Source organism: Phaenicophaeus curvirostris, chromosome 1 (assembly GCF_032191515.1).
Source record: "Phaenicophaeus curvirostris isolate KB17595 chromosome 1, BPBGC_Pcur_1.0, whole genome shotgun sequence".
NCBI classification, from domain to species: domain Eukaryota; kingdom Metazoa; phylum Chordata; class Aves; order Cuculiformes; family Cuculidae; genus Phaenicophaeus; species Phaenicophaeus curvirostris.
Window position 1 is genome coordinate 207,164,532 of NC_091392.1, and position 12,105 is coordinate 207,176,636.

At 41.5% G+C, this 12,105-nt stretch overlaps 1 protein-coding gene across 3 annotated transcripts in view; it reads right to left on the reverse strand.

Annotated features, from left to right (window-relative positions):
* The window catches only part of MYO16 (myosin XVI), a 303,016-nt gene that overhangs the window by 60,470 nt on the left and 230,441 nt on the right, over nt 1-12,105 (reverse strand). For all 3 annotated transcript variants that reach the window (XM_069883455.1, XM_069883453.1, XM_069883454.1), the window contains exon 28: nt 556-658. In XM_069883455.1, coding sequence (XP_069739556.1) covers nt 556-658 — 103 coding nt within the window. The remainder of the gene's footprint in view (nt 1-555; nt 659-12,105) is intronic.

Consider the following 12,105-nt stretch of genomic DNA (forward strand, 5'->3'; position numbering starts at 1 on the left):
CAGCCCAGGACACGGTTGGTCACATTGGGCTGCAAGCACCCATTGCTGCCTCATATTTAGTTTCTCATCTATCAGCACCCCAAGTCCTTATCTGCAGGGCCTCTCAATCACATCATCCCCCATCCTGCATTTAGTATAGGATTTTTTACAGTACAGTATTTTTATAGTAGTTTTTCAGTATTTTGTACTATTTTTTATAGTATAGCATGTATTGTAGGATTTTACATAAAGAATGTGCAGTTTTTTTCTGTAATTCAGAAACCATTCAACCACTAAAATATATACACCAAATACCTTTAAAATCCTGGCTGCAAATTTACCTGCTTAACTGAAATCTTTTCTTTCTAACAAGAATATACTGATTTTTTGATATAATGGTCACAGCCACTCACACGTTAGAAACTTCAGAAAACCAGTTTGATTCTATCCCAAAGTATACATATTAAATGTCAAATGAATACCCTGCTGCAAAGGATCTGGTGGCTTGCCACAATGGAAATGACTCAGTGAGCTTGTTTAAAGAATGATATTTTAATTGCTTTGTAGATCACAAACCTGCCAGCCTTGTAATTTACACTGCTGAAGAACAAGACGACATCTCTCCTTGGCAGACAACTTCTTCTTCTCTCCTGCTGCTGTATCAGCCAAATCTTTATACCTAAAAAATCAGCAGAAGTGGAGTTACTCTAATGTTGAGCTGGTTGACATCTTCGTAGACCTTGTCAGTTTGCCTTTGAGTCTCAAATCTTTGATATCTGAACTGGAAGCTTAGGATTCTGGTAAGGGTGAAGAAAACAAGACGGCAAGTTAATTTAAATCTTTTATATTATTAGACGTGACCTTGATTAATAAGAGTGTGAGACAAGTGATGCCTAAACCCCAGATTTTCTTCCTCTCCGTTCTTTGGATGCCTCACTGAAAATCAATGCAATGCAAAGCCTCCCCAACTGAATTATGTTGGTATTGAACTGAGGCACTGAAAAGAGGAAAATATCTTCTTCAGTGTCATAGAACATATGACTATTAAGGTGCAATTCATATGACAGTGACATTGATAAAACTGTTTTCTTCCTTTTTTTTCTCAGTTTTGAACAAAACACATTATAACAAAGAGATGTAGAATCATAGAGTAGTTTGAGTTGGAAGGCATCTTAAAGATCACCCAGTTCTAACCCCCTTGCCATCAGCAGGGACACCTCCCACTGGATCAGGCTGTCCAAGCTCCATCCAACCTGGACTTCAACACCTCCAGGGATGGGGCAGCCACAGCTTCCCTGGGAAACCTGTTCCAGTGCCTCATCACTCTCATGGTGAAGAAATTCCTCCTTCTGTCTAGCCTAAATCTGCCCTTCTCCAGCTTATACCCATTGCCCCTAGTCCTGTCACTACAAGCCTTTGTAAACAGTCCCCCTCCAGCTTTCTTGCAGCCCCTTTCAGGTACTGGAAGGTCGCTCTAAGGTATCCTCACAGCCTTCTCTTCTCCAGGCTGAACAACCCCAACTCTCTCAGCCTGTCCTCATATGCGAGGTGCTCCAGCCCTCTGATAATCCTCGTAGCCCTCCTCTGAACCTGTTCCAACAGCTCCATATCCTTCTTCTTTTGGGGATTCCAGAACGGGACACAATACTCCAGATAATGTCTCACAAGAGAGGAATAGAGGGTCAGAATCACCTCCCTTGCCCTGCTGGCCACTCTTCTTTTGATGCAGCCCAGGATATGGTCGGTTGGCCTTTTGGGCTGTGAGAACACATTGTCAGCTCATATTGAGCTTCTCATTAATCAGCACCCCACATCCTTCTCCCCAGGGCTTCTCTCAATCACATCATCCCCCATCCTGTGTTGAACCCGGGGATTGCCCCAGCCCAGGTGTAGGACCTTGCACTTGGCCCTGTTGAACTTCATGAGGTTCACATAGTCCCACTACTGCTTGTCCAGATTTTAGGGAACTTGAATCAGTTTATATTATTACAAAGAAGATCAAGAGGAGACTTGATTACAACATTGAGTACCTTCAAAGGCAGAAAATCCTACATTTTAAAGGGTTCTTTGATATTAAAGGGCTCTTTGATGCACCAAATGAAAAACTAATACAAGAAACTTAAGCAATAGGAAGTTAAATAAAGTATAAAATTCAAATTTTAACTGCAGACCTGTTACAATATATTACTAAAGAAACTGACTCATTTTATATATCTTGGTTCTTCATGTTATTACTATATTTACTTGGAGGCATTGCTCTGCCTAGATCTGACTGCATGGAATGAGCTGGAATGCTGTTTCATTATAAAAATGGAATTTTTTAAAAAGGAATTTTTTTGCAAACGTGTCACTTACGATTCATCTCCCAGGGAAACCGAAGCAAATTTTGAAGTTTGCCTGGTAACTACATTTCCCAGCATTTTATTTATTTGTTTTTCTTAACAGTTGAATTTGCCTACAGCTCTGGGGCAACCCAAGATTGTGCTGTACTGGGACCACTCAACAGACCACGACAGGCAAAGCTACAGGGCTGGAATGACAGAGCTGCATCTAAAGAAGCATGACCAGCAGGGTGAGGGAGGGGATTCTGCCCCTCTATTCCTCTCTTGTGAGACCTCATCTGGAGGATTGTGTCTAGATCTGGAATCCTCAAGATAAGAAGGGTATGGAGCTGTTGGAACGGGTCCATAGGAGGGTTACAAGGATGATAAGAGGGATGGAGCACCTTCCAAAAGAGGACAGGCTGAGAGAGTTGGGGTTATTCCACCTGGAGAAGAAAAGGCTCTGAGGACACCTTAAAGCAATCTTCTAATACCTGAAAGGAGCCTACAAGAAAGCTGGGGAGGGGCTGCTTACAAAGGATTGTACTGATAGGACTAAGGGCAATGGATATAAACTGGAGAGGGGTAGATTTAGACCAGACATAAGGAGGAATTTGACTCCAAGAACGTCAATGATCCTAGGAGCTGTAGCAATTCTGGAGCAACATCTGCAGGCAACCTGCTCTAAAGCCAGATTTCACCCCAACAAGCTGCTTAGACCCTTGGGTATCTCAGCACCTGCAGTCTGGAAATGTTCTCTGATCTGGTAGCATTCCTGCTGAGGACTCCACTAGTAAATGACATATGAGAGGAATTATTTCTCTGTCATAGAATTCACCTGGCAAAAAACCCAGCCTATTTATTAAGTATTCTGCTATGTTCTATTAAACTCTATCACTTTTCAACAGAGTATAGCCACATCTACACTGCCTTCTGGAACTGGTCACTAGTCTGTCTTAATTTTCAAGTTGTGCCCAGGAATTGTTTGGAGGAATGCTGTTTGTAAGTGGTCAGAGCTTCACCAGAGATCCTTTTAATAAATCTGATGATGCCAATGAGCACTACAAAACTGTGCATCTTACTTTCCCAAAAGTTTAGCTAGCTGCATGGTCACAAAGACATTTTTTTTTATGGAGTGCTATTAAGGTTGAGGCCACCTCATTTCTGTATTTGTATCAATTAGATTTTCTTAGAAATCGTGGAGAATCAGAGGTGTTAGAGAGACAACTGCTGGAAAGCTTAGTAACTGCTGACTGAAAGAAAGATGATTCAGCACTGACTCACAACGCGTGAAGAAGTGACTGTAAAAGTGGTCAGCCTGAAACTCACTCACAGCAGAAACACAAATAAATATATTTCATTCCTGAAGCAGAGCCAAAATAAAGTGTAAAAGATTGAAATTCAAAGTTTGTATCAGATTTACTTTAGATCCATGCAAATGACCAGACTGCAAGAAAGCAAAACCAAACATTCCTTACAGTTTGCATTATATAGCAAGGCAGACAAAAATGATCCACTGCTTTCCTCCAGCTTTGAAAGTCTCTGAAATTCCACCACATTATCCTGGAAGTCTAATCACTGTTCAGAATTCCCTTCTAGCCACTAAAGGAAGTTCCATTTTAGTAAAAGAGAACAGGCTAATGGTTGTGGTAGCAGAGAAAGAGCTAAATATGGAGACTTATTCTGCTACAGACTTCCTCTGTGAACGCAGCAAATCATTTGGAAGATGACCCAGTTCATTTGGAAGAGACCCAATTCATTTGGAAGTGACCCAATTCTAGTGTTTCCCTATGTTAGACATGGAAAAGCTACGCTCCTCGCCTGAGTTAGTCACATTGTTCTCAAGACATTGTGTGAAGCATTTCCATAGAGTGACTTGTTCTGTGCATCCTAGATATTGTTGCTAAAATGAGAGGAGATTGCCCTCTGGAGGTGCCTTTCCCCACTGACCATAGATGGTCTCCAAAGAGAAGACCAGGCTGGGCAGCTGAGAGCAGTCTCACCTATAGGTCTACTTCGTGACTGACTTACTGATCTGCAGAGTAATTGGTGGAGGGACTAACAGAATATCCTTATTTCTCCTTCTATCTTGTTCAAACACACTATCATCTAAACACCTACTAAAAAGGAGGATGAAAAAACATCTTTAGGCGTGGTGTTATCATTTGCTATCTGAAATCAATCATTTTTGTGTTCAGTTCATGCTGCAAAAATACAGAATCATAGAATAGTTGGTGTTGGGTGGGACCTTAAAGATCATCCAGTTCCAACCCCCCTATGATGGGCAGGGACACCTCCCACTAGATCAGGCTGCCCAAGGCCCCATCCAACCTGGTCTTGGACACGTCCAGGGATGGGGCAGCCACAGCTTCCCTGGGCAACCTGGGCCAGTGCCTCACCACTCTCATGGTGAAGAAATTCTTCCTTATGTCAAGCCTAAATCTGCCCCTCTCCAGTTTATACTCATATCCCCTTGTCCTGTCACTACAAGTGTTTGTCAACAGTCCTTCCTCAGCTTTCCTGATTTAATTTTCAGACCAGATTTGCAAATACAGAATCACAGAATCATTCAGGTATTAAAAGACCTTTAAGATTATCGAGTCCAACCATAAACCTAACACTGCCAACTCCACTACTAAACCATGTCCCTGAGCACCATGCCTATATATATCTTAGATACTTTGAGGGATGGTAACAACCACTTCCCTGGGTAGCTTGTTCCAGTGCTTAACAACACTTTCCATGAATAAATATTTCCTAATATCCAGTCTAAGCCTCTCCTGTCATAACCTAAACCCATTTCTTTTTGACTAGCATGTGTTACTTGAGAGAAGAGACCAACATCCACCTCACTACAATCTCCTTTCCGGTAGTTGTAGACAATGATAAGGTGTCCCCTCAACCTCCTTTTCTCCAGGCTAATCAACCCCTGTTCCCTCAGGTGCTCCTTATAAGACTTGTTCTCCAGCCCCTTCACCAGCTTCATTGAACTTCTCTTGACGTGCTCCACCACCTCAAGGTCTTTCTTGTAGTGAGGAGCCCAAAACAGAACACAGTATCCAAGGTTCAGCCTAATATCAGTGTTAACAGCAGCTAAATGAGAGTAAGAAGACCACATGTGTTTGTGGCACCCCAAATTTGTCCTGGACAAAAGTGATGGTGTAACCACAAGCTTATTTGATTTTTTTGGTTTGGAACTGGATGATCTTTAACATCCCTCCCAACTCAAACTATTCTACAATTCTATGATTCTGTGTTCTGGGTCACTCAGACTTATAAGCTGTTCTGTAGGGTAAAGAGTGCATGACCACTTTTTACAGCTTTAAAAGAAAAGTGATCTGACCCATATATCTTATGTGAGCAGTGATGCATCACTGATGCTCACTGAGCAAGGTTTTTAAGACCTCTCCTACCCTTTGCTATTCTTTCTCTCTTCTTTGGTGTCCACATACAGAGAAGGCCGGCAATTTTGGATCATCATTGTGAAGGGCACATGCTATTTCAAGCACTGTACAAAATGCCCAAGCGCCCCAGCCTGGAGGAGAGGGACCTGGGGGTGTTGGTTGACAGCAACTGAACATGAGCCAGCAGTGTGCTCAGGTGGCCAAGAAGGCCAATGGCATCTTGGCTTGGATCAGAAACGGCGTGACAAGCAGGGCCAGGGAGGTTCTTCTCCCTCTGTACTCGGCACTGGTGAGACCGCTCCTCGAATCCTGTGTTCAGTTCTGGGCCCCTCACCACAAGAAGGATGTTGAGGCTCTGGAGCGAGTCCAGAGAAGAGCAACAAAGCTGGTGAGGGGGCTGGAGAACAGGCCTTATGAGGAGCGGCTGAGAGAGCTGGGGTTGTTTAGCCTGGAGAAGAGGCTGAGGGGAGACCTCATTGCTCTCTACAACTCCCTGAAAGGAGGTTGTGGAGAGGAGGGAGCTGGGCTCTTCTCCCAAGTGACAGGGGACAGGACAAGAGGGAATGGCCTTAAGCTCCACCAGGGGAGGTTTAGGCTGAACATTAGGAAATATATTTTCACAGAAAGGGTCATTGGGCACTGGCAGAGGCTGCCCAGAGAGGTGGTTGAGTCACCTTCCCTGGAGGTGTTTAAGGAACAAGTGGACGAGGTGCTGAGGGACATGGTTTGGTGATTGATAGGAATGGTTGGACTCGATGATCCGGTGGGTCTCTTCCAACCTGGTTGTTCTGTGATTCTATGATTCTGTCTTCAAGTATATGAGAGAATGGAGAAAGTCTCTCACATGGGCTGATACCTCTGCTATTAGGACAAGCTGAGAGATCTGGGCTTCTTCAGCCTGGAGAAGAGAAGGTTCTGGGGAGACCTTAAAGCAGCCTTCCACTACCTGAGGGGGCTCCAAGAAAGCTGGGGAGGGATTTTTTACAAGGGCATGAAGTGATAGCATGTCAGAGGGGATGGCTTTAAATTGGAAGGGAGAAGATTTAGACTAGAAATTAGGAAGAAATTCTTGATAATGAGGGTAGGCAAGCACTGGCACAGGTTGCCCAGGAAGGTTGTGGCTGCCCCACCCCTGGAGGTGTTCCAGGACAGGTTGGATGGGGCCTCGAGTAGCCTGGTCTAGTGGGACTTGTCCCTGCCCATGGCAGGGGCAGTTGGAACTGGATGATCCTCAAGGTCCCTTCCAACCCAAATTATTCTATGTTTCTATGATTCTATGATTCTATGATTCTATGATTCTATGATTCTATGATTCTATGATTCTATACTTTATAAAGCAAGATGACATATTTTTAGTTTATCACAATCTTTCTAGGGAGAACTAAAGTTATTTTACCATGTAGACAGTGCAATTTAATGGCTTCTTAAATTTAACCCTTTCATTATCTCAAGATCATCAGAAGGACATTATTTTTTCAAATTTACTGTATCATAGGAAATAGCAATAGAAATACTGAATTTACGGTGCAGGTTTTGTAGATAAACTTGGTTTACTTGCAGACAGCAGGGCTTACTTCCAGGGAAATGTAATCTGGAAAGGCTGGGAAAATTTCCCTTACCAGAGAATTCTTCCCCCACTGTTACAGTCTTAGTTCGCTTTGAAGTGAATGAACAAATACAGTAAAATACTGGGCTTTTTCTTACTGACAAGTCATATATTTTTCCCCATGTAAATAATGTGAAGTGTATTGCTAAGGCTTCAGAGACCATCCTGAGGAATCCAGTAGCATACTCAGTGCTCCATTGTTAAAAAAAAAAGAAAAAAAAAAGTCTTTAATCAGGTGAACTACTTTTCAGATTAACTTGGATGAGTTCATTGTCTAGATTTTCTTAAGCACTAGTTGAATAAAATATTCAGGTGTCATATACTGTAATACTGGTGCTTAAAATAGGTCAGATGAATGGTGCACTGCAAGGCTCTCATTTCTTTTCATTGAGTATAAAGATACTCCACACTCTTGACTCCGGCATACCGGAAAAATACTAGGAAAAGTGAATCTCTCTCCTAGGCAAGCCAAGAAGGTGATTAAAAGCAATATTTCATAGCCTAGCCAGTGTAACTCATACAAAACATGGAGATTTAAATAACTGAATTGAATTAACATCCCACCACCACCATGCCAAGACTAATGTCACGTAGAATAGGAAATAAATGCAAAACTTTCATGTGCACCTGACTTCCTGCTGCAAGTTGAAACAAGGAATGCTGCCATTGGAGGGGATGTACCTAATGCCCCTCCACAGAAATCAGTGTGAGAGAAGCCCTGTTTTCCCCAGTTTTGTCCTTAGCACCTTCCTTGAATTAACTTGACCAGAAAACAGCAACAAAACTTGTGAACGGGTTGGAAAACAAATCTTAGGAGGAGTGGCTGAGGAAACTGGGGTTCTTTAGCCTTCAGAAAAGGACACTGAGGGGAGACCCTATTACTGTCTATAACTACCTGAAAGGAGGTTGTAGTGAGCTGGGCGTTGGTCTCTTCTCGCAAGTGACAGGCGATAGAACACAAGGAAATGGCCTCAAGTTGCACCAGGGGAGGTTCATATCATAGAATCATAGAATCACCAGGTTGGAAAAGACCTCTTGGATCATCGAGCCCAACCATTCCTATCTGCCACTAAACCATGTCCCTGAGCAACTCGTCTACCCATCAACATTAGGAAAAGTTTCTCGACCAAAAGGGTTCTCGGGCACTGGCAGAGGCTGCCCAGGGAGGTGGTTGAGCACCCATCCCTGGAGGGATTTAAAAGATGAGTAAATGAGTGCCCAGGGTTATGGTTTAGTAGTGGACAGGTACGGGTGTATTCAATGATCTAAAAGGTCTTTTCCAACCTAGCGATTCTTTGATTCTGTGATTCTCTGAACTTGTCATTTTTACACATCTAAATGGTGAAAGAGGTTTTAGCTAGATAAGCCAGCAAAGAATGAGTGTACAGACTAGCCAGGATCCTCTCATGTGCAGAAGCTGTTCCCTGACCTCTTTCTGTATTTTTGAATGATTCTTTTCATGGAATCATAGAATTGCTAGGCTGGAAAAGATCTTTGAGATCATCAAGTCCAACCATACCGGTTCACTACTAAATCATAGCCCTAAGCACTTGAACATCTTTTAAATACCTGCTTGTTTGGGGCTTTTTCATTCTTCTCTTTTCCAGCTCTTTCTCTTGCCTAGCTATGAAATAAAGACCAACAATGAAGAAGACAGAGGTAGCTACTGACTGCAAACCAACATCTCAGTAAGAGGATGGCTTCTAACAGCAGAACTCAAATCTTTCCTGAAACCAACTCATTTTCTTCATGTCTTTGCCTTGTTATTTACAAAATAAATTTATGTATGGCTGTCATATAGCTGCTTTATAGGAACATTAAGTAATATAGCCTTAAGTTTTAAATATCCAAACACAGCTTATGCAACGAAAAATAATCAGTCCTGCTAGTGTAATTATCTTGCAGGTTTTTTTTCTTTTTCTTTTTTTTTTTATTACAATGCATTCTGTTTGCCAAGGTAAAATGACATCATTTAGTAAAATCTATTCAAGAGGTAGTGAATAAAAGAAGGCAATCAAATTTAACTTGTATCCCGTATTTCTGCTAGAAGAAATATAAAAACTGTCATCACAAAGGAGTAAAACCAGGTTGTACTGCCTTGCGACATTCTTTTCCTTTCTTTTCTAAAGCTCCTCTTTTCTTCCTTTGACAATCAGTACCAGATTGATCTGTTATTTATTCTGTGAAGTACATGAAAGAGATGGACTTTGTTTGTAAAACTTGTCACTACGTGCTCGTAACTCAGGATTTTTAGTTTTATTGGATTTGGGAAGAATGGAGAGAGTGGATTAACATGATTTGCATCTATCAAGTGAGAGCTGAAATATCTAGAGGACCCTATAGCGACCTTCCAGTACCTGAAGGGGGCTACAAGAAAGCTACCAACCCAAACTATTCTATGATTCTATGATTCTATGATTCTAATTCTGTCTACTGAAGAGAGAAACCTGTTTTTTCTAAGGCAAAAAAAGAGGATGTCTAGAAAACTTTCGTGTAATAAACCTTATAAAAGCAGGCAGCAGCAAAAAAAAAGGGGGGAATTTTGATTAATTTTATGCCTATATAAAGGATACAGAGTCATTCCACTTCCCTGTGTTCAATTCTTTCCACTGACCTAATTATTTTTGAAAAATGAGGAACATGGGAAATTCCAGATAATTAGAAAAGGGGAAATAGATTATTATAGTTTCCAAGAGAAGAAAAGAAAAGTGATTCTGCCAATCTCTGTACCATATACATGAGATAAATATCTCGGCATAAATATTAATAACCTTTGAAGGTGTTGAAAATTTTTGAGAGGATAAATCTTTGGTTGTGGAGAAGAAAAAGATGCCTTTATAAGAGATCACAGTAAACAAACAGACTGCATCTGGGGCTTCTTTAATATAACAGAGGAGGCCTACGAGGTTCACCATAGACATAAGGAAGGATTTCTCCATTATGAGAGTGTTGAGGCACTGGAACAGGTTGCCCACGGAAGCTGTGGCTGCCCCATCCCTGGAGACATTCAAGGCCATGTTGGATGCGGCCTGATCCAGTAGGAGGTGTCCCTGCCCATGTCAGAGGGGTTGGAACTGGATGATCTTTAAGGTCCCTTCCAACCCAAACTATTCTATGATTCCATAATTCTAAGAAACATGTTTTGTACTGAGGCTGCTCCATACAACCTTACAAAAATAATTCAGATTGGTGTAGAGGGGACGATGAAGTGCCATTTGTCTGAAAGATTTGAAGGAAAGAATAAATATATATGGCCGTGAACCAAAATCCATTTCACCTAATAGTGTCATTTTTTAAAATATCCTAATTGATATCAAGCAACACAGGATTAAATGGCAAGATCTGCAGACCAATAAGCATTAAGAGAGAAAATTAAATTAGAGTAGATCTGGGAAAACTGCGAGCAGTTCTATTCTCTCTGGGTTGATCTGGCACACAGACATTTGCTGACAGAAAGAAATGTGTAAATCAATAATAGGAAGAGTGACCTTGCAGTAAACTCACCACAAATCATAGTTTTCCCACAATGTTTTTATACGTGACGCTGTAAGCCAGAAAGTTTTCAACTCATGAAACATTCCAATTTTCTACTTCAACTAATTAAACATTCACTTGTAGACTCATAGAATCATGGAATCACTAGGTTGGAAAAGACCTTTGAGATCATCAAGTCCAACCATACCTGTACACTACTAAACCAGATCCTTCAGCATTTCATCTACGCATCTCTTCAACCCCTCCAGGGATGGGGACTCAACCACCTCCCTGGGCAGCCTCTACCAGTGCTTGAAAACCCTATCAGTGAAGAAATTTTTCTTGATTTACAATCTGAACTTCCCCTGGTGCAGCCTGAGGCCATTCCCTTGTGTTGTATCACCTGTCACTTGTGAGAAGACACCAACATCCACCCCTACAACCTCCTTTCAGGTAGTTGTAGGAAGTGATCAGGTCTTCAGCCTCCTTTTCTCCAGGGTAAACAACCCCAGGTCCCTCAGCTGCTCCTCATAACCCTTGTTCTCCAGTCCCTTCACCAGCTTCATTGCCCTTCTCTGGACATGCTCCAGCACCTCATTGTCCTTCTTATAGTGAGGGGCCCACTTGCTACATAAAGAAATATAGGGGCACACATTTGTGCTTTAATATGTGTATTTTAAAAGGAAAAGTTGACATAAATGGTATGTAGCTGAGATAAAGCAAAAATAAGGACTAAGAAATGAAAGTGGAAAATGCTCAGAAAATTCCATTTGGAGCTCAGTACAAACTTTTAAGGGAGGATCAGGGTTGTGAAATCCACTGGATCAGAACAACCCTTGCATAAGAAGTGGCCATTTGGGATTATCAGTCCCTGGCAGAGGCTGCCTGGGGAGGTAGTTGAGTCCCCATCCCTACAGGTATTGAAAAGACTGTTAGATTTGGTTCTATAGTGGATGGGTACAGTTGGACTAAATGATCTCAAAGGTCTTTTAAAACCAAGTGATTCTATGATTTCAGACTGAATTCAAGGTAAAAAAAAATAATTCTCAGATAAAGATGCTTCTTTTTGAAGGGTCACAGAGAAATAACCTGGAAGGATATGATTGTTTTTCTTTCTTTCCTAAATTCTATAATTTTGCATTAGGATTTGCCACAATTTATCTTCTCTAGACTTCTGAATTTCATATTCTGGAGAGAAGAAATAATGAATATGTGTATGTATTAATCCCAGAATATTTATTCATACACTTCATATAATTAAGCAGGTACTTCCTTAGCTCAGGCAACAAGGCAGCGGAATAATAAGTAGAATATAAATTAT